The sequence below is a fragment of the Balaenoptera physalus genome (genome assembly GCF_965194825.1).
Source record: "Balaenoptera physalus genome assembly, chromosome: 12".
NCBI lineage: Eukaryota > Metazoa > Chordata > Mammalia > Artiodactyla > Balaenopteridae > Balaenoptera > Balaenoptera physalus.
Genome location: NC_138897.1, coordinates 89,201,940 through 89,228,795, shown reverse-complemented (window position 1 = coordinate 89,228,795; position 26,856 = coordinate 89,201,940). Strand labels below are relative to the sequence as shown.

Genomic DNA, 26,856 nt, shown 5'->3' with positions numbered 1-26,856 from the left:
GTCCTAAAACACTTAGAAGGAAAATTTTCTTCAAAACCGAAGAAGAGGAGGTGGGGGCAAATAGGATCTCTTCTGCTTCTGATTTTTTCTTTCTTTTCTTTTCTTTTTTTTTTTTTTTTGGCTGCACCACACAGCTTGTGCGATCTTAGTTCCCTGATCAGGGATCGAACCCCGGCCCTGGGCAGTGAGAGCGTGGAGCCCTAACCACCGGAGGGCCAGGGAATTCCCTACTTCTGATTCTTGACAGCCCTCCCTGGGGAGGAGTCAACTCAGAACTAGGAGCAGGTGGATCTCAGTGTAAGAAAAAAAAATCGGAGTTCGTATAATGGAGGAATTGGGAGGAATTTTTCCACCCCCCTCAGGTTATAGAAATCAGGGCTTCTAGAATCATGAATTCAGAAATGAAAAGAACAGCAGTGAGAAACCAGAGGAACAACGGCAGGTCCCAGGCCAGTGCTGCTGGTCAAGGATACCCTCCCTCTATTTTCCCATGGTTCATGCAAAGAAGGGAAATTCTGTAACACATGGGGTTGCAAACTGGTGGCTCACGGGCCAGATCTGGCTCACAGATGTATTTTATTTCGTCTGCCTGGTTTTAACAAACTCGATTCAACCTTTCCGAAGGTCAGGATATTTCACATACAAACTCTACGGTTCTGGTTCCACCTGGGACAACCAGGCAGTTCTGGCCTTGCCTTCCTGTGCAGTGACAACCAGCTGGTGCAGGGCGGTAGGTGCCTCTTCAGATGGGGCATGGGCAGAGCCGACCCTCATTAGCTGAGCACAGACTAGGGAGCCCCACTACCTCGTCAGCCGCTCGCTAGCTGTGTGTGGTCTTGGGTAAGCTACTTGATCTCTCAGTGCCTCGGTTTCCCTTGTCTGTTAAATAGGGATAATACCTCCTAGCGCTGTTTTTTGGTTGTTGTTTTTTGTTTGTTTTGTTTGTTTGTTTGTGGCTGAGCGGCATGCAGGATCTTAGTTCCCTGATCAGGTATCAAAGCCCGGGCTCCCTGCAGTGGAAGCACGGGGTCTTAACCACTGGACCGCCAGGGGAGTCCTACACTACGGTGAGTTTGATATCGAAGATGTTTAAAACTGTTGCTGGCACAGCGTCAGCGCTATGTGTTTGCTCTTGTTATTTCTGGAGAGGGGCCTGGATGAGGGGCTCTCGCCCAAGTCTACCTGGCACCTGCCCCTCACCAGCACAGCCCCTTCTGCTCTGTGCACGCAGACGTCTTGAGTTGAGGCTTCGCTTTGGCCCCCACAGCAGAAGCAGTGAAGAGAGGACTTTCCCTGTGGGACTGAGGGACAGAGGGAGAGGTGGATGCATTTGAATACCGTAGAAGAACCATCAGCCTTGGTAGCTGAGGGAAAGGAGAAGCCCAGGATTTCCAGCCTTTGAGCTTAGGTAACCAGCGGCAGCAGTGGTGGGTGGAGGCGTGGAATAGAAATGCCATTGATCGAGGTGGAAAATACGGCAGCAGGTTGGAGAGGAAACCTGAAGGAAACTCAGATTTGCATGTGTGTTTCTTTTGTGAGCCTTGGGCTGGACGCCCTGGGTTGTCCCTGTGCTGCCCTGCAAGGCCCTGCAGCATCTGCCTCCCCCACTCCCCCACCAGGTCTACCTCTCAGAGCTCATTTCCTTTACTCACCCTTCCCCGTCACTCGGCTACAGCTACACAGGCCTCCTTGCTGGTCCTCAAATACACCAGGCAGTCTTCCGCCACAGGACCTTTGCACTCACTGTTCCTTCTGCCTGGAATACCTTTCCCCCAGGTCTCCACAGGCTAACTCCCTATCTCCTTTGACCCGGGTCTCCACAGGGCTGACTCCCTTTTCTCCTTTGAGTTTTCTACACATGTCAGGTAAGTGGGCTTCCCTGACCACCCTGTTTAAAATTTCGCCTCTCTCCCACTGACACCCTCTTCTCATAGCTATTTTTCTCCTTATCATAGCATTTATTCTTCATGTTTGCCTGACTCACCCACAAGGACACAATCACCTTGAAGACAGGAAGCGTGTTTTCTCCACTCCTGTAGCCCCAGTGCTTAGAGGAGTACCTGGCACATAGTAGGTGCTCAATAAATATTGGTTGAATGAATAAGCGAATGGCCAGCAGCTGCCCCTACCTTCTCTTTTCTGGCCGTGCCTGTCAACTCTTTTTCTGTTCCCACGAATCCAACTCTAGTGGTGTCCACCTGTCTGGATGGACAATTCCAAGAAAACAGCCCACCAATGAGAGACACTTCCCTTACCTTCATTTCTTTGCTCACAGGTAAGGCTGCAAAGAACGTCCTTGTACAGTATCCTTGCCTGCTCGTGGCTCTCAGGTTCAATTCCTGACAGTGGAACATTTGGGCCAAGAGTTTATGTGCATTTTAAGTATTGATCATTAATATCTAATTTTTCCTCCTAAAGGTTGCAGCAACTAATGCTTCCACTAACGGTGCGTGAGTGCCCCTCACCCCGCGCTCACCAACATTGGTATCTGCCACTTGACAGGGGAAGTGGTATCATGGTATAATTTGCGCTTCCTTAGTAAGAAGTGAGCTTCTTTTCAGTGACGCTGCTTTTTGCTGAGGTTCTGAGCCTGTCCTTCTCAAAGATAAGTGGACATCTTCTAACAAACTCTCTGTGGGTCCCTCAGTTACCCCACCACTGGATCAGGCAGAGTTGAGACCCATGGGGCACAGAACCTGTGGAATACCCACAACACTGCATACATTTAATTCTCAACTGGTGACTGTTTTATCAGCCCCCTCCTGCCTCACAGACCAGAGTGATGTCTCCTTAGTGTTAATCATTTCTGAGGTACCACCTTTCCAACATCTTCTAGTCATAGAAATAGGATATTTGATCTTGTTTCCTTTAATTGTAGACCATTAGCAGTGTTAGATACCTAAGGTTCTAAGAAGAGTTCTAGAAGGAAAACTTGAAAGCTGTGGAAGGTCTAGCCTGACTATAACTTGTCCCAGTTCAAAGAATCCACCTACAGGCTTAGAGTTTAAGAACAGCTGGTCTTACAGTGCTGTATGTCAATTATAGCTCAAAAAAGGTGGAAGAAAAAAATATATAAGTTTTTAAAAAAGCAGATGGTCTGAATGGCTCACGCCCCACCTAGCTCCTTCCACCCCTACCCCTGACTACCGGAGCACCCGCTCCTTAGCGAGCAGGGTGTGTCCCCAACAGAAAGAAAGAGGGAGGAGAAGAAAGAGAGAGGAGAGCAAGGGAGATGGCGTATCTGTAAGAAAAGTCAGTATATTTATGGTTTGCTTTATAAAAGTTACTATAATACAATGGTACATAGTATTGAATTCACAAAAATATGAACAAATATTTACAGCAAGACACACCCACAACGGAAACACTTCTCTTCAAAACAAGTTACGTACGATGAGAGTCTATATGCACAAACATCCCTAAAACTTATGGGTTCTCTTCTTTGCTGGAGGAGGGAGGCGGTGGCGGGGGGCAGGGACAAGAAAAAGAAAAAGCCGAAACCCCCAATTCTTCAAAAGCAGAGGTGTGTTCAATGAAAATGAAGGCATTGAAAGAAAAATGAGTTGACACATTTCTGGCTATTGCAAGCCATTTCAGGGGTGGGACGGGGGTTCCTGGGGACAGGGAGGGTCCAGTCCCTTGCTCGCCCTTAGGGAAGGCTGGTTGGGCAAGGTGAGGCCAGGGTGAGGGGTGAGGCAGGACCCTGGACCCTGGTTTCCTCACATTCCCCCCGCCCCACTTCTTTTACGGGAGGAGGGGACAGACTGAAGACAGCCCCTTGGGGGCTGCAGAAGTAACTTAAATCGGCCGTCTCTACAAACTACACATTTCCTCATGTGAAAAATAAATATTTCCTCAGTTGCACAATGAGGCAGAAAACCGCAAAAGGAAGAGAAGTTTGCCGCTGTGCCCAGGTCCCCCTCCATGTCTTAATGCCACCGATTTCATGGACCTTGAAACCGGTGGGCATAGTCTCAAACAGAGAGGGCATGGGGTAAAGAAATTGAAAAAAAAAAAAAAGAAAAACACAACAAAATCATCAACGACAAAAAAAAAAAAAAAGAGAAAAATAACAATTCTTTGTACAGAATTTACATGATAACAAGCTTGACACAAGCTGAGATACCAGAGGCTCCGGGCCTGCATCCGGGGCAGCCCCGCCGGGAGCTCTCCCGTCTTGGTGAGGATGACTTCTGGTCACAACAGTCACTTTCCATAAATTATTTACATGCCTGCTTTGCTTCCTGGGGTGCAGGGGACTTGCTTGTGTGTGTGTGTGTGTGTGTGTGTTTGTGTGTGTGTGGTTTTTTGGAAGTACAAAGAAATAAGCAAAAAAGTCTTCCCACATGTTTCTACAAGAAACAATGTTCCCGAAAAAAAGTCCTTTATGGCAGCCTATGTACAGAAATCTGTTCTGAACTTCAAAAACCTATTTTTTTTCCCCTTCGTTTTGATTTTATACACGCACAAGAAAAAAAAAAAATCCATGGAAAGGAACTCTAAAGAAGATGATGCCAAGGGTTAAAAAAAAAAACCAAAAACCTGTCAGACGTAGATCTGAGTTTTTAAATCTTTTCCAAGATTTTCCTTTCTCTGGGAGAAATAAATCTTCTCACTCTGAAAATAAATATGCTCTTGACTTCTTGGGGCGAGGGGCTTGCTGGCAGGGTGAGTCAGGCTATGGGCTTGGGGCGAGCGGGTGAAGCTTATAAGCAAACAAAAATACGCCACACGCATTCGGTCAGACACCCGTAGTGGCAGTGGCGGGACACTCGGACTGCCTGCCCTGGTGGGAGGTGCTTCTCTCCCCTGGGGGTGAAGGTGAGGGCAGGAGAGGGTAAGTAAACACAACCTTTCCAGCGCCCCGCCCCCGCCCAGCCCCGCTCCCCCCACCCCCCCGCTGGCATTTGAATGAGAAAGTAAACACTGAACCCAAGATTTGGGGGGTGGAGGGGTGTGGGGTGGCAGGGAGAGCCCCGAGGGGAAATTCCTGCCTGGGACCAGCTCGGCTCCACCAGGGTCTGCTGCGGGAGCGGGGAAGGCACCCCCAGGCTCCTGGGGAAGGAACAGACTGGAGGGGGGTCGGAAAGAGGGGGGGTCTTCTCACTGAGTCCACCGGCAGAGAGGGGGCCTTCCGGCAGAGAGGGGGCCTTCCGTAGTGTTCTGAGGTCAAAGCCGCCTGGCCCAACCCCCCTCCTCTGCAGCACCTGGCCCGGCGCCCGGGCCCGGAGGGTTCCAGAACGTGGGCCGACACACCATCAAACCACGCCGGGGTCCCCGCTCTCTGATTCTGCCTTCACATTTCAACGGTTAAAGCGTCTTTTCTTATGAAGAGGAAGAAAAGAATGAGAAGACGAAAACAACGTAGCAGCATTCATGGGAAGAGGCTGATGGGGAAGGGAAGGCGGGACAGAGAAGACAGAGAGAAAGAGGTGGAGGAAGGGGACACGGCCAGGGAGGTAGGGGGGTGGGGGGAGACATTTACACCGGAAACCAAAGTCCGGAAAGGAGCATTTCTTTAAAAAAATGAAAGAGACATGGGCTGAGAGACAGAGAAGCCCTTTCCCACTGAGGGGCCGGAGCTGCGGTGGGTCCTGGGGGTAGTGTTGGGGGCGCCAGGCCCTGGCATGGCTGCTGGGTAGAGGGACAGCACCTGAAATGGGGGTGGGAGGTGGGGTCTGGCCCCGGGGCCAGGGGTCCACGCTCGGGCGCCGGGGGCGGCTGACATCCCCAGGCACCGGGCCTAGTTGAGGGTCCCCCGGCAGTTCTCGGAGCCACAGAGGCAGGGGATCTTGACGTCCTCGATGGGGAACTTGTAGTCGTAGGTGATCTCCTCGTTGACGTTGATGTGCTGCTTCGAGTAGATGACGATCTTCTTCTGCGACTCCACGGTGATGACCTTGGCATAGCAGTTGGGCTGTGGGTGGGATGTGGGGGGGAGGGTGAGCCGACCCACCTGGGACCCCACCCGGGCCCTCCCTGACCGCAGTCCCCCAAACCCAACCGAGCCCCTGCTCAAGGCCTGATGTACTGGCCCCACGACCCCACTGCCCACTGGCCACCTGCCCTAGGCCTCGGCTTCCCCATCTGGCGGACCAGGCCCCCCTGTCTCTGATATTAAATAAGAATCATGATTGTAATAATAACAAATTTCGCAGGGAAATATTCAATTTACTTTTATACCGCAGGTGATCCCCAAATTTATGTTTCTAGCCCAGGCCCTACTTCTGAGCTTTAGAGAAGGGGTCAGCAAACTCCGGCCCCCAGCTGCCTGTTCTTGAAAATAAAGTTTTATTAGCACACGGCCACTCTCATTCATTACATATTGCCTATGGCTACCTTTGTTACAATGGCAGTTAAGTAGTTGCTATGAGATGGTCTGGGCCACACAGCCAAAAATACTTACTACCTGGCCCTTTACAGAAAAGGTTTGCCTGCCCACACTCCAGGCCCCCAGATCCAACTAGCTGCTTGATATCCACCTTTGGCAGCTCAAGGAGACAACTTGGAGTCAGTAAACTCAAACCTAGGGAGTGGCCATTCCATGCACCCAGTCCCCCAAGCATCTGCCCCCCGCCTCCCCTCCAGCAGTACTGGATCCAGCCCACCACGCCCAGCGGCTTCTGCCTCAAATGGCCTCTTGATTCTGTCATCACTTGCCTGGACTGCAGCGGCTCCCGCTGCCTCTCTGAACTCGGAATAACTCCTGACCCAGCTGCCAGGGAAATCTTTCCAAAGGGACAGCAAATCCTGTCACCCCAGGGCAATAGCCGGCCTCGGCTTTTAGAGAAAGTTCTCAGCTCTGCTTACATGGCTGAGTGACCCAGCCACCACCAACCCCGCCAACCTCATCCTCTCACCCTGCCCTCTGCCCCCTACCTCATCCCACTGCCCCTCAAACAGGTGTTCTCCCTCCCTGCCCCAGGCCTCACCTCACTCACTACCGCACCCGGGTAATTCCCTCTTATCCCTCAGCTCTCACGGGAGACGCACAGCGAAGTCCCTACGGGCCCCAGGGTATGATCAAGTCACAGTCGTGTGAGCTGGCACGTACTGAGGGCCCGCTGTATCTGCACAGAAGGCCTGCCCTCAGTAACCCGCTTGGTCCTCCCAACAACCTACGAGGAGGGATTGTTATCATCCAAGTTTTACAGATTAGGAAACCGAAGCACCAAGACGTGAAGTAACCTGCCTACGGTCGCTCACTAAGTAGCAGTGCCAAGACTTGAACCCACAGCCAGGGGTACCTGTCCTCCATTTGAAGCTCCCTGTGCTTATCTTCACGAGAGGACCACCCTTGTTATCAACGCCCACCTCCACACCCAGACCCGTGCCATGTCAGCCGTCAGTAGCCGAGTGTGACTCTTTAATTTAAATTAAACACTCAGTTTTTTAGCCACACTGGCCACGTTTCAAGCGCTCAACACCACACGTGTATATCAGCGGACAGCAACGACGCAGAGCACTTCCGGCACTGTAGCAAGTTCTACTGGCCAGCACTGCCCCCGAGGCATGGAGAACGCCCAGCACGGAGAAGGAGCTCCGTGATTACCAGCTGTACGGACCACGTCATGAGCACCTCTGCTCTCGTTACGTGCATTTTACAGGTGAGAAGACTGAAGCTCAGAGGAGAACGGCTCCTCGGATAAGGCCTCACACCTCCACCTCCCTCCCCGCTATCCTCGTGGGCCCCGAGCTCGGGAAGGAGGCCGTGCCGGATCCTGCGCCCTCGGGTTCCGGGTCCTCCTGGCACAGCAGCAGGGGCGGCGGCCCCGAGCCGGGCACTCACGTTGCAGCTGTGGTTGATGAAACGCGCGAAGTTGCCACACTTGGTGGCGTCGATGATGGTGTCGTGGTCCACCCGGAACATGTAGCTGCTACCGATGCCCTCGTCCTCGTAACGTTTCTCCCGCATGTCCGCAATCACCTGGCCAGGAAGAGGCCTCAGTCTGGGCGGGGCTGGCCGCAGCCCCACCCCGACACCTGTCCTGGCCGGCAGCACTTACCTGGCGGATGTTCTGGCCCACATACTCGATGACCATCTCGTCGGCCGCGATGGGCTCCATGGCGAACAGGCCCCAGTCGTGAATGTGACTCTTGCAGAATTTGAGCTTTTTCTTCCGGAACTGGGGGAGGGAAGAGGATGGGGGTGAGAGCCCTGGTCCCGGATTCTGTGGCCGCCCCGGCCGCCCCAGGTGGGGCCCAGCCTCACCTTGAGCTGGTTGAACTTGAGCAGGTCACTGTCACAGCTGCCAGTGAAGGAGGACAACAGGCGGCGCTGCTCGGAACGCCGCTCCGAGCCGGCCCGTGTGGAGGCGTGAGGCTGCGCTGGGATGCTCATGCCCTGTGAGGATGGGTACAAGGACGGGGACGGCGGGTGACAGATCAGAGAGGGGTGCGGCCGCCTGGGGGAGCTGGCCGCAGGGTACCTGTGTCCCCGTCCCATCCTTGGCAACCCCACTGTAAGCTCTGTGGCCCTAGCTTCCCAGCTTCCTTGCTCTGGGCGTCCTGTCCTAATAGCCACCTCTCCTCTACTGGGTCCTTCCCGTCAGAATCTGAACGTGCTCAAGTTCCTCTAATCTTAAACATGACGACGCAGCGTTCTCTTCACTCTTGCCATCTTTTCCCTTCTCAGCTAGATTTGAAAGCATCTCCACTTTTTGGACAGAGATGGGGGGTGTCTATCTACCTAACGCCCCGTGGCTTCATTCTAAATCACGGCTCTTCCTAACACCCTCGCATCCCTTCCCTCTCTTGGCCTCCCTCTTCCTCTGTCCCAACCATTGACACCTGGAGCTTCACTCCCCTCCAGATGTTCTCCCCGGGTCGGCTCACCCCTGCTGTGGCCTTTGGTTAACATTTCCATCCTCATGATGCCTAAATTTAGGTCCCCAGACCAGACGTCCCTCTCCCAAGCTCTCTACTGTACCCATATATCTAACTGTCTGCCAGACCTCACGACCTGGATGTTCCCCAAACCCCAAAACTCAAACCATCCCAAAGTGGGGGTCCCACCTTCCTTCTCACCTCAGTGCTTGGCATCCAGCTACGCAGTCCCCAAGGCCGGACCCAGCAGCGTCCCACCCCATTCTGCCTCCTGTAACCAGTCAGGCCCCCAGTCCCATCCATTTGACTTTCTAATGTTCAAATATTCCTGAGAGTCTTTCAAACGCATCCACTTTTTCCCACACGGCCCCCCATGTCCAACCTACCCGATTTATTTCCTTAAAGAAGAATGAAGGAAACTTCTGGAAATGCAACTCAACTCTGTCTGTATCCGTGATTAAAACCCTTCGGAGGCTCTCCCCTGCCCGCCCCTCACCTCACCTCTCACACTTGAGCACCCAGGGGAGTAGCACCCTCCGTGCTCCGTGCACCAGCCCCTCTGGCTCCACAACCGCCCCCGGCGCCTGACACCCCCTCCAGGAGGGCCCCCACCCTCTGCCCAGCCCGGGAGGCTCCGGGGTGTCCAGGCACCTGATGGCCGTACCTGGGTGTCCGTGGGGGGCTCATCGGTGCTGGCGCGGCTGCTGTTGAGGTATCTGAGCTTGTCCTTCTTGTCGATGGTGTAGAAGCCCTCGCTGCGGGCACAGCCTGTCACGTGCTCCCGGATGCCGTCGTCCCGTTTCTTCTTCTTAGCTGAAGAGAGGCTGGTGGGTGGGTGTGGGTCAAGGGCCACATGGACATTCTCGGAGAGCCCCTCCCAGTCCTGCTGGAGACCCACCCTCCTGGGCCTGGCCTCTCCACCCTCAGACCCATCTGCAGGAGGCCAACGACGCCCAGCTCCACTGCCCACACCTACACCACTTCCCTGCACCTGCCCACTGGCCAACTCCACCGTGGTCGGAACTCTGACAGGTACCCAGCTGCATGGCCTTGGGTGTGTTTCTTTTTCCACCTCCTGCCTCAGTTTCCCCATATGCAAATTGGGGTAATTACGATGCCCCGTGGAACGACTACAGATGCTTAGGCTGCTTAGCAGAGTTCCTGACACAGAGTACATGCTCAATAAACTCATTTGGTACAACAGGGATAAAGGCAGCGCCAACTTCATACGGTTGTGGTAACAACCGACAGTGGTGTGGCATCATGGCTGAGAACCCAGATTCTGGAGCCAGATTTGCCTGGGTTCAAATCTCTACTCTGCTACTTCACAGCTGTGTGACTTTGGGCAGGTAACTTAACCTCTCTGAGCCTCAGTTTCTTCGGATGTAAAATGGGAATAATAGCAGCCCCTACCTCACTAGGCTGTTGGGAAGATTAAATTAGGCGATGAGGGGGGGCCAGGGAGAGTGAGCCTTCTGTCAGCCCCTGCTTCTGTCACATTGTACAATCACATTGTTACATTTAGCCCCGAGACCTGCCAATTCTGGCACAGAGGGCAGTGTTTAAAAGTGCCAGTGATTACTCTGTACAGAGCCTGGCATGGTGCCAGCATAGACACTGCTCCATAAGTGTCAGTGACGTGCGCTATCCCGGGAGGTGCGGCCCCCCCACCCTGCCTGGCAGGATATAGGGATGGTAGACCCAGAGCGTGTCATTGAGCCAGTCCATGCCGTTGTCCTGCTGCAGCAGACGCTCGTAGGTGACACACAGGAAGCGGATGTCCTCCTCGTCGATGCCGCCATTCCAGATGTCATACAGGATGGTCATCTCCTCAAACTCCGAGCGGGGCCGAAAGAGGGGCTGCGGCGGCGAGAGCTCGGGGGAGGCTGAGGCCACTAGGTCCTCGTGGCGCTTCTTCGGTGGCCGGCGCCAGGGCCCCCGCACCTTGGCTAGGTCCATGAACTCCTCGGTGACCTCGTCGCGCCCACGGGGACCCGGAGGGATGGCCTCGGAGGGCCACTGGTTCTCTATCTCCTTAAAGGGCAGCTTGGTGGGCTCAACAGGTGGTGGAGGCGGGGGCGGAGGAGGCTGGGGGGGCAAGGGTGGGTGGGGAGCCGGGATCCCCGCGTTCCGGAAGTCCAGGGTCACGGTCCGGGGGTCGTGGGTGCTGGGGAAGACAGGGGTCTGTGGCTGGCCTGGCAGAAGCAGGAGGTCCCTGCCCAGGGGGGCCCCTCCTGGCGGCCGGACCAAGGGCCCATCCAAGGAGAGCACAGCCGGCGGGGATCGCCGGGGCCGGCCCGGCTTCCTCTTGATGGGGGGTGGGCAGGGGGCCAGCGGAGCAGGCAGCAGGGGTGGCAGCTGGGTGGGGGCCCGAGTCTGGGCCCGCAGGACGGGTACGGGCAATGCCAAGGGCAGGGGCAAGGGCAAGGGCAGAGGGAGCGGCAGGCGTGTCTCCAGGAGCACAGGGGAGGCCAGGGGGCCAGACCGGTCATCACGCCGGCCAGCTGGGAGGGGACAGACAGGCAGCAGTAGGGGCCCACCAGGCTCGGGGAAGGTGGGTGTGAAGCTGAAGTCCCGGCCAGGTGTCCTCGGGAGGCCCCCGCTGCTCAAGCCGGGGGATGGGGATGGGTAGGAGAAGGGGCTGCCTGGCAGCTGCGGGGAGCTCAGGGGCAGGCCGCTGCTGCCCCCCGATGGCAGGGGCTCCCCGCTCGGTGTGGCCGGCACTGCCTCTGCGCTCTGCGACTTGGCCAAGCTGCCACAGAGGCCTGGAGTACGCGGGGGCTGGTCCTCATGGGGAGGCTCCAGAGGGACTGGTGGGAGTGGGAGGTCTGGGGTCTCGGGCTCTGGTGGTGGGCTGGGTGGCCGGGGTGGTCGAGGGGGCGGCAACGGTGGCTGCAGGGGTAAGGAGAGCAGCGCCGGGGACTCAGGCTCCACTTCCAGGTTGTTCTCTGCAGAGAGGTGGGCAAAAACCAGACCTTTATTATTATTTGATTCAGATGTCCCTCTCAGCGCCCTACTTATGCTGCCCTACTATGCACCTGACACGTCTCTGGGTATGCACTCATACCCTCTGGGTCCCTAGGGGTTCTGTGAGTATACAGACTGTCCTTCTCCAGCTAAGCCACTCAAGGACTGCTCAGCACCCGGCCCAGTGTCAGGCACACAGTAGGTGTCTGATAAATGCTGGTGGGAGTAAATCAAAGATGCAGGAGACATGGTTGTAGCCCTTGACACTGTCTTTAGAACGGTGTTCCTGTGAACAGGGAACATTCCATGGACCAAGAAAATGAGGTCTATCAAATAAAATCCAACAAGTCTCTTTGCTGCAGGACTTGTCAGAGCCTTTAAGGTTTTCTCCTAGCATTTATCTCTACTGTCATAGAATACATTTTCTAACTTATCTGCTGTCATCCATCAACCTGCCCCAGAGTGTAAGCCCCAGGTATTTTTGTCTGTTTGGTCCACTGTTGTATTATCAGTTCCTAAAACAGTACTGGGGACGACAATAGAGGCTCAATTAATATGTTTAACAATATTCAAAGACCTGTGGTTCTATAGCCAAATAACACAGAATTAAACAAAATACAATGGGTTTCTTTCCTCAAGGACTATTACAGGTACAAACTAACCACATGTGGCTACGTAAGTTTATACTAATGAAAATGAGACAACATCACAAATTCTGTTCCACAGTGGCACTCTCCACCTTTCAAGTGCTCTTAGCAACACTGTGTCTAGTGGCTACAGTATTGGACAGGACAGAGAGAGAACGTTTCTATCACTGCAGAAAGTTCTATTGGACAGCACGTTTCTATCACTGCAGAAAGTTCCATTGGACAGCGTTGTTAGAGCCTTTAACATGCTTTGTGCAGCTCCACCAAGATGGTGGAGGGGGCAGTGTCCATGGCCCCTCTCAACTGGTCCAGCACCCCGAGGCCTTCTCTGCTGCTTTCTGTCACTGAAATGACCGTACGCACCCGCACCCACACCCCCTCTTTTGGGAGCATCTCATGGGACTAATTAATGGTCCAAGGACTAAACCCCAGGGAGATACTGACAGAGGAGTGGTGACAGCAGCAGACCCCTCTGGGATCTAACAGGTGCCAGGCTCCATGCTGGCACATCATAAGTCATCTCACTCTATCCTCCCATATGACCTCATAGGGGAAGCACAATCCACGGATCCCATTTTACAGATGAGGAAACTGACTCGTTAAGGTTAAGTGATTAGCATAAAGGAGCCTGGGCTCATTCTCATGGTGAGGACATCCTGCTTCCATGTCCACCGCCCTCCCAGGGGCTGCAAGTGTTACCTGGGGTGGGCTCCGGGGATGGCAGGGGCCGGGCCTCCATCTCTCCAGCAGGGGGCTCTGCAGACAGCAACCTGGCCCCTTCCTGGTTCAGGCCTGGCTCCTCGGGGGGCTCCTTGCAGCCAGCCAGCTCCTCGACACCCACAGGCAAGGGGGGCTCTTCCAGCATCGGGGTCCGAGCCTCGGAGGCTTCGTCCTCAGCCTCGACGTCCACCTCCTCTTCTGGGACCAGTGACTCCGTCGCGGATGCTCCTGTGGCCATGTCCTCAAAGTCCTCGTCAGGAGCAGCGGGAGCCATGCTTTCATCGGCAGCTGCCTCCTCCCCTTCCTCCTCATCTTCCTCCTCCTCCTCCTCCCCCGCTGCCAGCTCTTCTTCATCTTCTGAGGGTGATGAGGAGGACTCGGAGCTTGATTCGAAGTCAGAAGACTCAGAACTCTCACTGGAGGACTCAGCTCCAGCCTTGGAGGTGGCGATGCTCACTGTCTCCTCTGGGCGGGGGACACAGGCAGGGGCCCTGTCATTATCTGCTGTGCTCCAGCCAGGTACTTCGCCAAAGGTCTCACAACTGGCGGCGCTGGGCTGAACATGGCCCTCAGGTATGTGGGGGCGTGTGTGTGTGTGTGTGTGTGTGTGTGTGTGTGTGTGTGTGTGTGTACTAACGAGTCATCACATTTTTTTTAACTGAGGTGAAATCCACATAACATAAAACTAACCATCTTAAAGTAAACGATACAGTGGTATTTAGTACATTCACAATGTAGACAACTAGCACTTGTCTAGAAGAAGCCCGTTCCCTTTAGCTATCACCCGTCTGTCCACCATCCCCTAACCCCAGCAACCACTAGTCTGCTTTCTGTCTCTATGGATTGACCCGTTCTGGATACTTCATGAAAAAGAAATCATAGGGCATGCCCTGTTTGTGTCTTACTGAGTTCACACTTCAAAGTCAAGAAATTTGCCCCCAGAGTATTGCTGACTACTGCACGGGCTCTGCCCTCTGCAGAGGGACCCCGGGCTGGGCCAGGAGCCCCGCTCACCTCCATCTGAGTCCGCTTCTTCCTTCTCACTCGTCTCCGACAGGGCTGCGTCCTCGTCGTCATTCTCAGACTCATCCCTGTCTTCACTGTCTTCATCATCGTCATCCTGGGGGAGGGGGATGGAGGAAAGGTGAGCCGAAGGGCCCCCTCCCCTGGCCCAGCACCCCAGGCCTCCCCAGCCCGAACGGTACCTTATCTGACATGGATGAGGTCGAGGAGGAGGAGATCTGGCTCCTGGGGCCTTCCTCCTCCTCCTCCTCCTCCTCCTCCTCCTCCCCCTCCTCTTCCTCCTCCGTGCTTTCTCGCTCCTCCTTGTCCGAGGCTGAGGAGGAGGGTGAGGTTGTCGAGGACCCCGAGGACGAGGACGACGACGAGGACGAGGACGCCGACAGCGACTCCTTCTCGTCCTCCTCCCCGCCACTGTCCAGCTCCAGGGGCCGGGCCGGCCGCCGCCGCACACCCACGCCCTTGGGGTCCCGCTTGGCGAGCTCACAGGGGGCATCCGCCATGTCGCGGTCCCGCTCCCGCTCAGACTCTGTGGGGAGGGAGGGCTGTCAGAGAGGGGCCAGGGGCGCAGCGGAGGAGAAGATGCCAGCACCCGGCGAGGGGAGGGGCGCAAACCTTCATCCTCCTCATCCACGGAGGTTGAGGGTCGCAACCGCTTCTGGTCGCCGGACGAGGCGGTGTCCGGCGGCTCTTTCCTCTTGACCTTGAAGGAGGGCAGGCGGATGGCCCCGCGCAGCCCGATGCTCAGGCCCAGGCCCTCGTAGCCCAGGCCCTCGCCCTTGCCCCACGACTCCAGCAGGCAGGAGGCGATGCGGTCCTTGGGCTTCGGCCTGTCCTCGTCCTTGTGCTCACCGGACTTCACCGGGGTCAGCGAGGCCTGGGGTGCAAGAGAGGAGGCGGAGGTCACCATGGTTACGGCGCTGCCACCAGCCCTGTCCCCTGAGCAGCCTGCCATCCTCTCAACAGTGACAGCCACATGGTAACCGGGCACTTCCTTTCCTGGAACCTACCTCATTTTGTGCCGACTACTCAGGATGCCCCCAGGGCCCCACTCTGCCTCCCTGACCCTCGGCTTCCTCACCTGCAGAGTGGCTACTACGGCTGCCCGCATCGGAGCAGGGGCTCTCGCACTTTGGAGGTTGGAATCCAAAAGAAACGCGTTGTAAGTAGATGACACCTGTGTCATCGACACACCGGTTTCACAAAGTAACACTCACACTACCCTGCTTTGGGGGTCTGGGTGGCGGTGTTGCCAGTACTGTGCCTGGGGAGGAGAGGGGCTGCCTGGCCAGGTCTCTGCCTCCGGCCCGCCCGCCCCCCTGCAGGGCTGCGCCGCCCACCCACCTTGGCCATCCTCTCCTTCTTGTCCCACCACTCGTCGAAGGCCCGGAAGGCCACCACCTCCACCATCTTGCGGTTCAGGTCCCGCTTCATGATGGCCTTGAGCTCCTTGAGCACGACCAGCAGGACGCCGTCCACCGTGGCCTTGTGCGGGTCCTCCTGGCGTGGCACGTAGCCTGGTGGCGGCACTGACGGGTCAAACTTGGGCAGGGGTGGCCAGGGCTGCCCGCGGCCGGGGCCAGTGCTGCTCAGGGAGAAGGGGCCCCGGTAGGGCGGCAGGTTGACGAACTGCAGCCCAGCGGAGGCGGCTGCGGCCGCGGCGGCCATGAAGGGCGGGTAGGGGCAAGCGCCCTGGCCCGTCATCAGGCGGCTCAGCATTTGCGTCTGCATCTGGAAGGACATGGGCATGCCGCCCCACTGGCCGCCCAGCACATGGCTCATGTCCACCTGCATCACAGGAAACAGCCCCGGCGGGAAGGGCGGCAGCGGCGGCAGAATGGGCGGGGGTGGGACACCGGGCGGCGGTGCTGGCAGCGGTGGCGGGGGCACTGTCACAGCGGGGTGGGCTGGGGGCGGTGGGGGCGGGGGCGGGGGCAGAGGAGGGGGCATGGGGAAGCCGGGCTGGGGCGGGGGAGGCGGTGGGGGCGGGGGCAGTGGTGGGAAGCCAGGGGGCGGGGGCAACGGCAAGGTCGGGGCCAGCACGGAGGGAGCTGCCACAGCCCCCGTCCCGGGGGTCACCACCATGGGCTTGGGGCAGTCAGCGCTGGTGATGGGGGCCGAGGGCATCTCGTCATCTGAGATCTCCATGTCCTCCCCCGAGGACTGCTGCCCCTGCAGGGAGAGCAAGGAGAGAGAGGTGAGGGTGAGCCCGGGCGGCCCAGCAGGCTCCCAGATCCCCCTGCTGAACACCGGAAGGTCAGAGAAGAAGCCTTCTGCAAGACTAGCGAGCAACGTGGCTTCCGCAGTTCTGATCCTGGTCCCCTCCCTTCCCAGCCACGTGGCCTCGAGCAAGTCGTTTAATCTCTCTAAGCCTCAGTTTCCCCATCTGCATGATGAGCACCACAGTACCTGCCTCACGGGGTTATCATGCAGATTCACTCATTCATTCATTCAACAAACATTTGCTCAGCACCTGCTGTGTAGCAGGCACTGTTCCAGGTGCTGGGAACACAGTGATGAACAAGACAGACGAAATTCTTGCTCTCTTGGAGCTGAACTTCTGGAGGGACAAGGCAAAGGATAACCAGGAAGAATGTGAAATATATAGTCCTTCATGGAGAAAAAGCAAGCCGGGAAGGGGAGTGAGGCATCAAGAGGGAAAAAGATTCTGTTTCAATTTGAGATACTCTGTTTCAATTTGCATTCAGAGAAGATAATACTAATAGTTAAAAGTTCTGTAGCCTTTTCTATGTTTCAATTTGCATTCAGAGAAGATAATACTAATAGTTAAAACTTCTGTAGCCTTTTCTATGTTTCAATTTGTATTCAGAGAAGATAATACTAATAGTTAAAACTTCTGTAGCCTTTTCTATGTTTCAATTTGCATTCAGAGAAGATAATACTAATAGTTAAAACTTCTGTAGCCTTTTCTACGGGCCAGGCACCTTTCTAAGCACTTTACATACGTTAACTCAGTTAATCCTCAGAACAACCCTGTAAAGTAGGTCTGTTATCACCGGTTTTAGTGATGAGGAAGTTGGAACACTGAAAACTTAAGTAACTTGTCCAGGCCACACAACCACTAAGAGATGGAGCCCCGGTTTGAACCAGGAAGTGGCTCACTGGCCTTTGTTCCCAGTTGGCCTGTAGTCTTCACTGTGGCAGAGAGGGCCTGGCAGAGAAGGTGACACGAGCAGGGGGGGCGTTTTAGCAGTAGTAAGAGTGCACGAATAGGAGCTATGTCTTTACATTTTTCCTTAGTTACTCTTTTCATATAGTCTTAGTACGGGCCGCGGTGGGGCTGAGTGCTGTCAGCACATAATATCTCGTATTTCTCATCTGCACCCTAACCTCACAAGGTAGGGCTCTAGTCCAATCCCTTTTGACAGGTGAGGAAACACACTCAGAGAGCTATACATAAATCACTGGCCCAAGAGGCACAGCCAGTCAGAGGGCTGGGATGCAAGCCCAGGGTGCCTGCGGAGTGAGGCGTCAGGGGGCTGTTGTGGGAATCCAGGACCGTGGCACCAGGTGAATGGGAGGAGTCGAGCATGACCTGGCTGTGAAACGGGAAAGGGCCTCTTTTCATTCAGACATGGAGCTTTGGGGAGCTGGATGCACATGCCTGGAACTGGAGGGGGGCATGGGGTCCACAAGGTAGAGGTGGAGCAAGAAGGCAAAGCAGGGGTGGGGAGAGGAGGGATGGGCTACCCCCAGGCTCTTGTGTCAGGACCCGAGGCGAGAAGGGGGCTCAGGCCCTGCCCTGGATGAACATGGCTGGGAAGACAGAGCCTTTATAGGTTACCAGGGACAGGGAGTGCATTTGAAGGCTGAGGGGGCAGGGTCTGTGCAGGCTGTAAGGTCAGAGGTCGGACGTACAGGTGAGGGAGGCTTCAAAGGGAAATGGGGGGCGGGGGAGAGAGAAGAGGAAAACCAAACCTAAGGCAGCAGAAGAAAGCGCTTGCTTTTGCTCTGTCCCTCTACAGACACACACACTCTGCCTCTCAGGGTCCCACACACATGCTGAGGGAGGCAGTGGCAGGCTCAGGCGGCTACCCAGGGACAGCGCCAGATCAGTCCTGGACAGCGCCCAGCACAGCAGGCGCAGCACGCATAGGGTTAACGCCGGCACCGGCCGCCAGCCAATCACAAGGAGACCCGGATCCAGCCCGGCCCGCGGCCCTGCCCCTCCCTCCGCCCCTCCCTCGTCCGCGTCCGGGGGGGCGAGAACCGGCGGGAACTGGTGGCTGAGTGTTCGGCCTCAGCTCGAGCCATGCCTGGCTGGAGGTTCCCATGCAGCACCTCACTCAAGCCGAGATTAGTGTGAGGCAGCTACTCTCACTATCCCATTTCACAGATGACGAAACTGAGACTCAGACAGGGAAAGTAACTTCCCTAAGGCCACATGACCAGTAAGTGACAGAGGTGGGGCTCAAGACTTAAGGACTGGAGCCGGAACTTTTAACCATCAGCCTCTGTGAAGAAAGGGAGTGTCCCCCTGTGCTGCTCTCCTGTGTGGTCAGCCTAGGCTGGGATTCCCTCGGGTTCAGGCCGGAGGAACCCGGGAGCTGCTCTCCCGACTGTCAGCAGGGGGCTCCCGAGGGCCATCTTGGAGGTTATCAGTACTCCCGGGCTTCCCTGGGCTGATGTCCCGGGGCATCCCCGACCCCAGCTCTCTGGGCCTCAGTCTCCCCTTTCCTACAGTGACACCGTGGGAAAGCCCATTCCCTCTAGCTCCTCTGGGCTTCCCAGCCCTGGATCAGCCAGTGAGCATGGTTAAATAAACATCCCCTAACCTCAGGCAGGAGAGGGAGGGAAGAAGGGAGGATGGCAGCAGGGCCAGCAGCCCCCCACCTCTGCACACCTGTCAGCTCTCCCTGCCTGAACCCCTTAGCGCCAGAAACCACTTCCCCAGAACAGCCTGGAGGCCCCCAGGAGCCCCAGCCACCTGCAGTCCCCTCCCAGGCAAGCCAAGTTCCTCTCTGTTCCTCCCTGAGGCAGCCAAATTGGCCTAATCAAAGGACTTGGGGAGGAGGGACCCTCCTCCCTACCGCCCACAGGGGCACAGAGCTCTGTCTGAGCTCCTGGCTGCTCATGCCTGCCAGGCCCACAGGTTCCAAAGCAGGTCTCCAGGAGGGCCAGGGCAGGTGCCTGGATCAGGAGGGGGGAGGAGCAGAGCCAAGGAAGATGACCGAATCCTCCCCCAAGGGAATGTGGCATGCAGCAGCACCCACCCCGACCCTCAGGCTGCAGTGAGACCCCAGAGGAGGATCTCTGGGTGGGCAGAGGGTGGGGGGTGGTTAACTTTGCCTGCTTCTGGCTGTGGCCCTCCCCCTGGGCTAGCCCTTAACTCCTTCAGTCCTGGAGGCAGGGGGAGAGGGAGAAGGAACATTTCAATGTCCTCCCTGCCCACCACGGTTTCCCATCTCTTCAGAGGGCACCAGGTTCTAGGAGACAGTGCTCCAGAGCTGCCACCTGACCTAGCTCAGCAGAACACTCTGGCTGATCCCTCTTCCCAAATCTGCCTGAGTGTCAGGACCAGTCCTGATCAGGTCCCAGCCACCCAACAGAGAAGGAGGCCCAAAACCATCACCACAGTCCAACTCTCTGGGATCTCAGCAAACTCCAACCAAAGAAGCTCAAGTCAGAATTTATCCCCAGAAAAAGGTCTTGACTTCCCATACCTAGCAAGGAGAGCAACAGATCTAGGTCATGTTTCCCTTTTCACCAAAGCTGCTAGGGAGCTCAGAGCAAACCAGCTGCTCAGTCACAGCCCCTGGTGCTTTTCGTATCCTCTTTTCATTCTCTTTTTATTTTTGATCTGTTATTTTGGCTGCCCTAGCCCTGCTGCTTCTGTGTCTTAGCTAGTTATCCTAAGGGGAGGATGTTTCAAGGAGGAAAGAGGGAGCCACAAGACAGACAAAACCAATCCCAGACAGAGATGGACAGACATCATGGTACCTCATCCATCTTCTCTGAGGTTGGGGTCCTGTCTCCAGCCAGGTCCAAGGCCACCTCAGTTGTCTGACCCAGAAGACCGGTAGGGTCTGGGGGACCTGGCTCGGGTGGGGGCCGGGGCCCCAGGCCCAGGTCAAGCTCATCATCCTCATCCGAGTCGGGCAGTGGTGTGGGGCTGATGTCCTCCAGGCCAGTGCTGGATGGGCGTGAGGAGGGTGGTGTGGGGCCTCGAAAGCCAGGCTGAGAGTTAGCGCCAAAGGGGGCCAGTGGGGAGAGCTGGGAGGAGGAGGATGAGATCGGGCTGCCCTCCATCTGCAGCTCGGTGTCTGAGTCCTGCTCCCGAAGGAAGGGCAGCTTGGTGCGCTGCTCCTTCAGCAGCATCTCGATCCGTGAGTCCAGGCTGTCGTGGGGCTTCTCCGGCCCTGCAGGCGACGACTCCAGCGTGGGCGTACCAGGACTGTCACAGGGCTCGGGACTCCAGCCGAAGGTCGGCCGGCCGCCCAGCTCCATGCTGTTGGCATCAGGGGGCGGGGGTCCAGGCGGCGTGCCTGGCTTCTCCTTCGTCAGGGGCTCAGTGGGCGGCAGGGGTGGGGGCACAGGTACTCTCCGGAACTCCCCACCGTCACGGGCCCCAAAGGGGGTTGCGGCAGCGGGCTCCTCGGGGGGCGGGGGGAAAGGGGGCACAGGAGTCTGATACGGAGAGAAAGCCGACTTGAATGGGACTCCAGAAGCGGAGGCTGCTTGGGTAGGCGGTGGAGTGTGGGCAAACGTGGCTGAATCCTGTGGCTGGGCCTTGAATGGAGGGCCACTGCTGCCCCCACTGCTGCTGACTGCCCCAAATGGGAGGTCCACGGAGCCCCTGAAGGTGGCTGCGGCCCCTGCCACTGCGGTGACTGCAGAAGAGTTGTGGACATAATGATGCTCGTGGCGGCGGTTGTAAGCGTCCGTGAACTTGCTCTCGTGGCGCCGAGCCTTGAAGGTCGCTGTGGGGTCCTGGCTGAAGAGGTAGGAGGGCGTGGGCTGGCGGCTGGAGTAGCTGGAGTCCTGCGAGAAGGGGGTGCCCAGGCGCGGCGTGAGCGGTGTGCCCTGTCCGTAGGAGTTGGGCGTGTCCAAGCGGCAGCTGGAATAAGCAGTGTCCTGGGAGAAGGGTGTCCCACCACTGTTGGGGGTGACAGAGGATGAGCCAGAGCCACAGCCTGCAGACAGGCCACCATCTTTGAGGCGCTTCAGGGCATCTGACAGCTTGAGAGAGAGAGAGAGAGATAGGTCTGAGATCACTGGGGGAAAAACGTGCAATAGAATGGGACTGTTTTCCCCTCTCACTCCAGCTACCGGGGAGCTCGGAGCCAAACTGGTCACTCTAGAACTGCAGCATAGTGAACGGAAGCGGCGGCGGGGGTGGGGGGAAGGGGGGAGATTAAAGAGGAGTGTCTGGATGGTCCTCACCTTCTCTAATCTTGGGGTAGCCAATTATCCTCAGAGAACCTTGAGGGTTTTTCCTAATCCCTAAAGCAGAGTAAAGATAAGACCCTGACATCTTGGTTTGAACTGGGATTTCCGTCCTGCCCCAGGCTGTCAGATATCAAAGACCTTCCAGGTAGAGGTAGCAGACGATGGTCTTGGAAGTGAGGGGGTGGCCAAGGGCCTTGTCCCTCCAACCTCTTGATGTTTTAGGGTTTAAATAGTGTAACACTTAAAGTGCCTGATAAACAGCTGACCAGCAAGTAAGCGAAGACTCTTCACTCTGGAAAAGCTATTCCAGAGGGTGGCTGGGTTGATGCTGGGGTAGGAGCTGGGATGAGAACCTCCCCATGAGATGGTGGTCCAGGTGAGGTCCTGGGAGGCAGTGGTTGGGGAAGGAATCCATCTTGCTCTGGAAGGAGGGACTTGAACTCGGCTTTCTGGGGGCAGGGGTAGAGGGGTGCAGGGGACACCAGACGCTAGAACCCTGGACACAGCAGTGTTTCAGCGTTAATGTGGAAAGCACGTGGACTCTGGATCTCTGGGATGGGAATCCCAGCGTGTGCAGGGAGAGGGCTGGGGGCCGTGCCAGAGGAGAGCTTTGGCAAACAGGGCTTTCAGACCCACTGCTGGAAGCCTTGGTGGGCATAGCCAGGCTCCTTTCCTGGTGTCTGACACCGGAGATGGTGAAGTGGGGTGGGGGCCACATCAGGGAGCTGGTGATGGGGTGGGGAGGTGGGGGAAGGACTGACAGCCATAAACCCACCTGCAGGGTCTCATTCACGATTGGAGAGACAGCGTCCAGCTCGCCCACTGGGAGGGTTTGGGGTGTGTATCGGCCCGTGACCAACAGTTCGTAGAACCGCATGCGGGTTTCCCCTGGGGAAAAGGCAAGGGAGGGAGGACTCAGTGAGGCTCCAGGATGGGGCAGCCCGCACAGGTGGGCATCCCTGTGGGGCCCCTGTGCCTGGGACCCCAAGCCTAGGGAAGCTAAGTGACCCTGACCAAGTTCCCACTTCTCTCTCTTTGTACCTCACTCAGGAGTCCTATCTGTTCAATGAAGCTGCTAAACTGTATGATTTTTCTGATCCTGAGATTCAGAATTTAATGCCTCGTGGCACTGGGACTCCCCCAAATACAGAAATGCCAGCCCCAACACAAAGCCCCTTCCTGTCACCTGGGCCATGCCACCCAAAGAAAGAGGTAATCCCCATCCTCTCACCTTCCCACTTAACATCCAGGGCCTTGTAGCAAGTGAAGAGGAAACCCAGTGACACAGGAGTGACAGTTTTGTTGTTAACTCTCTCAGGTGACTGTCAGAGTTTGTAAAATGCACTCTGGTGCTGGGTTACTGTGAACTCCACATGGTCCTCCCCCGTCCCACTGAGCCACGTCTGGTAACCCTCCACCCCAGCCCCACCCCATGGCAGAGAGAGGCCTCTATAGACCAGGGGGCCAGATTATCGATATTTATAGTGCCCTCTGAGGCAGCTGCTTACATATGCAAAGGAGACGCATTCCTTGAGCTACTTTTTACCGGTCTCTTTCTTGAAATACAAACTTGGTGGCAGCCTCTAAGGGCCTTTTCTTTTTTTCTTTTTTCTTTTTTTTTGCAGAAATGAAATTTTGGTGAGGGCTGACTGCTCCTTAAAATGGGCATGTGATGGGGGAGGGGCTCTACATTTGATTCTCAGGGAGAGATCAGCCTGCAACCACCCAAGGGGTCTCCCCAACAGAGATGTGAGAAACTAGAGAAGGGAGGTGAAGGGCGCTGTGGCTGGAACAGGAACCTGGCTTGTGCCCTGAGGAACCTCAGAATTAGGGACAGGTTTGGCAAGAGTTTATAGGATAACTGTGCCCACCCAGGAGCAGTGTCCCTCTGCATCCCCAAGCAAGGTCTTAGAGACTCAGTCAATATGTGCTCATTATTAAAGGCGAAAAAGAAAGGTTTAGATTTTCCAGTCTTGGGTTTGGTGTGCCCGGGTTGCCCCTAAACCCCGTGCTCACGAAACCTCTGGAAGCCACTCACCTAAACCCTCCCATGCAGGGTCTCCCAGGGGACGTCCCAGGGGCTCTGGACCCAACAGTCTCTGCCCAGTCACAGGGCTGGCTGGGCCTCAGGGCACCCGGCACTTTCTTCTGTATTGGTAGGAACTTCTCTAGAGAGGCCACAGGCAAACTTTACGGGATGCCCTAGAGTCCTGCCAGCCCCCCAGCCAGCACGGAGGAGAAGCCTCCCAGGACCCTGAGGGTGGGAGGTATGGCTTCCCCAGCCCGGCTCTCCCAGCAGCCGCTCAGAGGCTCAGTGAGCACAGAGCGGGATTCCGCTGCTTGGGAGGTGGTGCTGTCTCTTTAAGAAAGAGGAGGGAAGACACAGTGTCAACCCTAGAGCACCGAGAGCAGCCCGCCCAGCTCCAACGGGAGCATTATCAATGAAACCACACTCTAGGCCCAGATTGGTTCCCACTTCCAAGGGGAAGGGGCGGCCTGTGGGGGAGGGGCACTCCAGATCCCTGGAGGACTCTCTTTTTAGTGGAGGAACATACTCCTTGGGTATTTAAAGGCGTCCTAGTGGCTCTCCCTCAGCGCCCCCCCCCCACAAATAAACGAACCCTGCCTTCTCTCCTAACACAGACGGCAACACTGGGGACTGCCTAAACCCAGGCCACCAGGGTTCCGCGCGGGGCCCGAGGGGGTGTCAGCGGTGGGGAAGCCTCCGGGTGGTCCCTTGGGGTTCAGTGGCCATGGACCGGCACATTTGGTAAATTATAGCTTGTCTCCTAGCAACAGACAACACATTTAGCTCCACGTGACTCTACCCTCAGGAGGGGGCGAAAGAAAAGGTTGTAAGGGGGCACCTAAGGAAGAGTGAGGGGCTCCCCAACACTGCAAGAGGGGCTCTGGGAGAGGAGGGGGTCACACTGACAGGTCTTGTGGCTCCTCCACGGTGGCTGTCCTGAGCGGGCCTCCACTCACCTTTGGTGTCCAGCTCCACGTGGATGATATTGCCCATGACCGAAGTGCTGTGCAAGTGCTGAACCGCCTCCTTGGCTCCCCTGACCGTGGCAAAGACCACTTTGGCGATGCCCAAGTGCTTCTTGGTCTTGGGATTGTACAAAATCTCCACCTCCTCCACCTCCCCATACTTCTTGCACATGTCCCTCAGGAAGTTTTCACGGATGTTATCATTCAGCTTGGCAAATGTCACCTGCTTCGGAGGCACCGGGCCCACATAGAACTCATCGATCTGGCAGGGGACGAGGGGGAAGGGAGGTTGAGAACACTGAAACCGAAGGGAAAACACAAAATTCCCCACTCGCCCGCCCTTTGAAAACAATGAAAGGTAGAAAATAAAAATTTTTTTTGGAAAAAAAAATGCACGCGGGCGGGCCCGGGAAGCGGAGGATTAAATCGTTTGGAACGTGGAAGTCCTCTGGGTTCGAAAGGAAAGGGGAAAAAGAAACAGTTTCTCTTTCCCCACCCCCACTCTAGCCTCCTCTCCCTGCTGCCAGGGCAGGGGCGACCCCTTGGGCTAGGAAGTTGTCCCCCTAAAGCCACAAGGCTGGGAAGGGGGGCGGGTCCCAGGGCCGAGCCCCTGGGCTGGCAGGAGCCAGGTGGGGACCCGGAGCCCCCAGCTGGGCGGGCAGGATACTGTATCAGCGCCTTGATTACAGTTTCACCGAGTGTTATTCTGTTTACAGTAGCCGAGAGGGGACACCCCTCTCTTTGCAATCTCCCCCTCCCCGCCAAAACTTCCCAGGCCCCGGACGGCGGGAACTCAGAATCCGGCTGGGCTCGGTCAAGCCTGGCGGTATTTTCGAATTCGGGGCTTGGGGAGAGGGGGAAGGGGCGCGAGGCAGGGGGAAGGGGGCGCGGGGCAGGGGGGAGGGGCCCTACCTTGAATTTGGGCACCGACAGCTCCAGCTCCTTGTTTTTGGTCCAGATCCCGACGACCCGGGGATCTTCGACAATTTCCACCGGGCGGTTGCTGGACATCTGTGGGGAGGAAGCGGGGGGGGGGGGGCGGAATGGGTGGCCTGGTCCCACTCCCCAGGGACAGGGGCAAGCCCCCCCCCCCCCTTCTCCAGGCACTTGTCAAACTCCAGGACTGCGGACCCGGCTGACAGCTGGCCGGGTGGTCAGGAGGGGGGTCCCCGGGCCGATCGGACCCTTCCGCCCCCACCCTCTTCGGCACGGCTCGGAGGGTGGGTGCGGGCGGCGGGGAGGCGCGCCGGCTACTCACCGCCAGGCTGAAATGCTGCCCATCGTAGCGGTACAGTTTATGATGCCCCTTTTTCAAAGCCGGGTCAATCATCAACTTGTAACTTCTCCAATGGTGGTTCCTCCTCTCGCCCGAAGGGCCGGGCTGCGGCGGGGGCTGCTGGTGGTGGTGGTGGGGGGGGTGACTGTTCTCCATGCCGTTAACCCAACCTGAAAACGAGCAAGTTGTTGTCGTCTCCGCCGCGGTGGCGGCGGCGGCCGCTTCTACACACACGCGAAGGAATCAAATCGTCCAGCCCCCACCCCCTCCCACCTTACCAGCGCGCCCCAAAAGGAGCTGTCTCGCTGGCTCCCCCCAAAATAAGAATGGAGCGAGAGAATAACCCTTCCGGAGAATTAGGCGCCCGCCCGCTCGGCCACCATCTCGGGGCGGCTGCGAGGGGCTCCCGGGGGCCCCTGATGCAGACTGGCGGGGCCCGGGGCACCCGGAGGACCCGGGCTCCGGCCCATGGTGCCCGCCCGGCCGCCCGGCGTGGCGCTAGCTCGCTCGCTCCGCCCGGCTCGGGCGCGGGGCTCGCGGCAGGCCTGGCGCCGCCCGCCCGCCCGACCGCTCGGCCGGAGCGGGGGCCGGGGCCGGGGCTGGGGGCTGGGGGCTCGGGCAGCCCGGCTGCCGGCAGCGGCCTCTCCCTCCCCGAGCCGCGCTTACATCCCCGCCGGGCGCCGGCCTCCCTGCGCCGCCAGCCAGTACATGGTGTCCCCCGCGGGAACCGAGGCCGGGGCGGCCGGACGGGGGGCCGGGAGGGGGGAGCGCCGCCGCCGCGGCTGCCGGGCCCGGAGCTGCTGCCGCCGCCTCTGCTGCTGCTGCTGCTGCTGCCCGGGAGGCGGCTGGCGGCGGAGGCTCGGCTCCCAGTAGCCGCACATCCCACAATACACCGCTAAGGAGCCCGACCCGAGCGCTCACCCTCCTCCTCTTCCTCCTCCTCCTCCTCTTCCTCCTCCCCTCTCCTTCCTCGCCGCTTCCCCAGGCACTCTCCCG

At 57.2% G+C, this 26,856-nt stretch overlaps 1 protein-coding gene across 3 annotated transcripts; it reads right to left on the bottom strand.

Annotated features, from left to right (window-relative positions):
- Positions 1 to 3,238: 3,238 nt before the first annotated feature.
- SETD1B (SET domain containing 1B, histone lysine methyltransferase) lies at positions 3,239 to 26,852 on the bottom strand. 3 transcript variants are annotated; one of them, XM_082418001.1, is made up of 17 exons: positions 26,782 to 26,852; positions 25,843 to 26,030; positions 25,497 to 25,595; positions 24,576 to 24,846; positions 22,366 to 22,478; positions 20,142 to 21,380; positions 15,525 to 16,352; positions 14,796 to 15,057; positions 14,366 to 14,709; positions 14,175 to 14,280; positions 13,140 to 13,625; positions 10,515 to 11,774; positions 9,491 to 9,657; positions 8,213 to 8,344; positions 8,007 to 8,126; positions 7,790 to 7,927; positions 3,239 to 5,917 (listed from the first exon to the last, which is right to left on the bottom strand). In XM_082418001.1, exons 2-17 carry the CDS (start codon positions 26,014 to 26,016, stop codon positions 5,744 to 5,746), a joined length of 5,913 nt encoding a protein of 1,970 aa, XP_082274127.1. In that variant the 5' UTR covers positions 26,017 to 26,030; positions 26,782 to 26,852; the 3' UTR covers positions 3,239 to 5,743. The 3 variants fall into 3 exon arrangements, with proteins under 3 accessions (XP_082274127.1, XP_082274126.1, XP_082274125.1); XM_082418000.1 differs by lacking the exon at positions 26,782 to 26,852 and adding an exon at positions 26,527 to 26,751; XM_082417999.1 differs by lacking the exon at positions 26,782 to 26,852 and adding an exon at positions 26,139 to 26,518.
- Between the last annotated feature and the right edge of the window lie 4 nt (positions 26,853 to 26,856).

Coding starts and splice junctions, on each gene's coding strand:
- SETD1B (XM_082418001.1), bottom strand. CDS start 26,016: ATGGAGAACAGTCACCCCCCCCACCACCACCACCAGCAGCCCCCGCCG. Junction 11,775..13,139: donor ATCCCCGGAGCCCACCCCAG/GTAACACTTGCA, acceptor ACCTCTCTGCAG/AGAACAACCTGGAAGTGGAG. Junction 8,345..9,490: donor AGCCCCCCACGGACACCCAG/GTACGGCCATCA, acceptor CCATCCTCACAG/GGCATGAGCATCCCAGCGCA.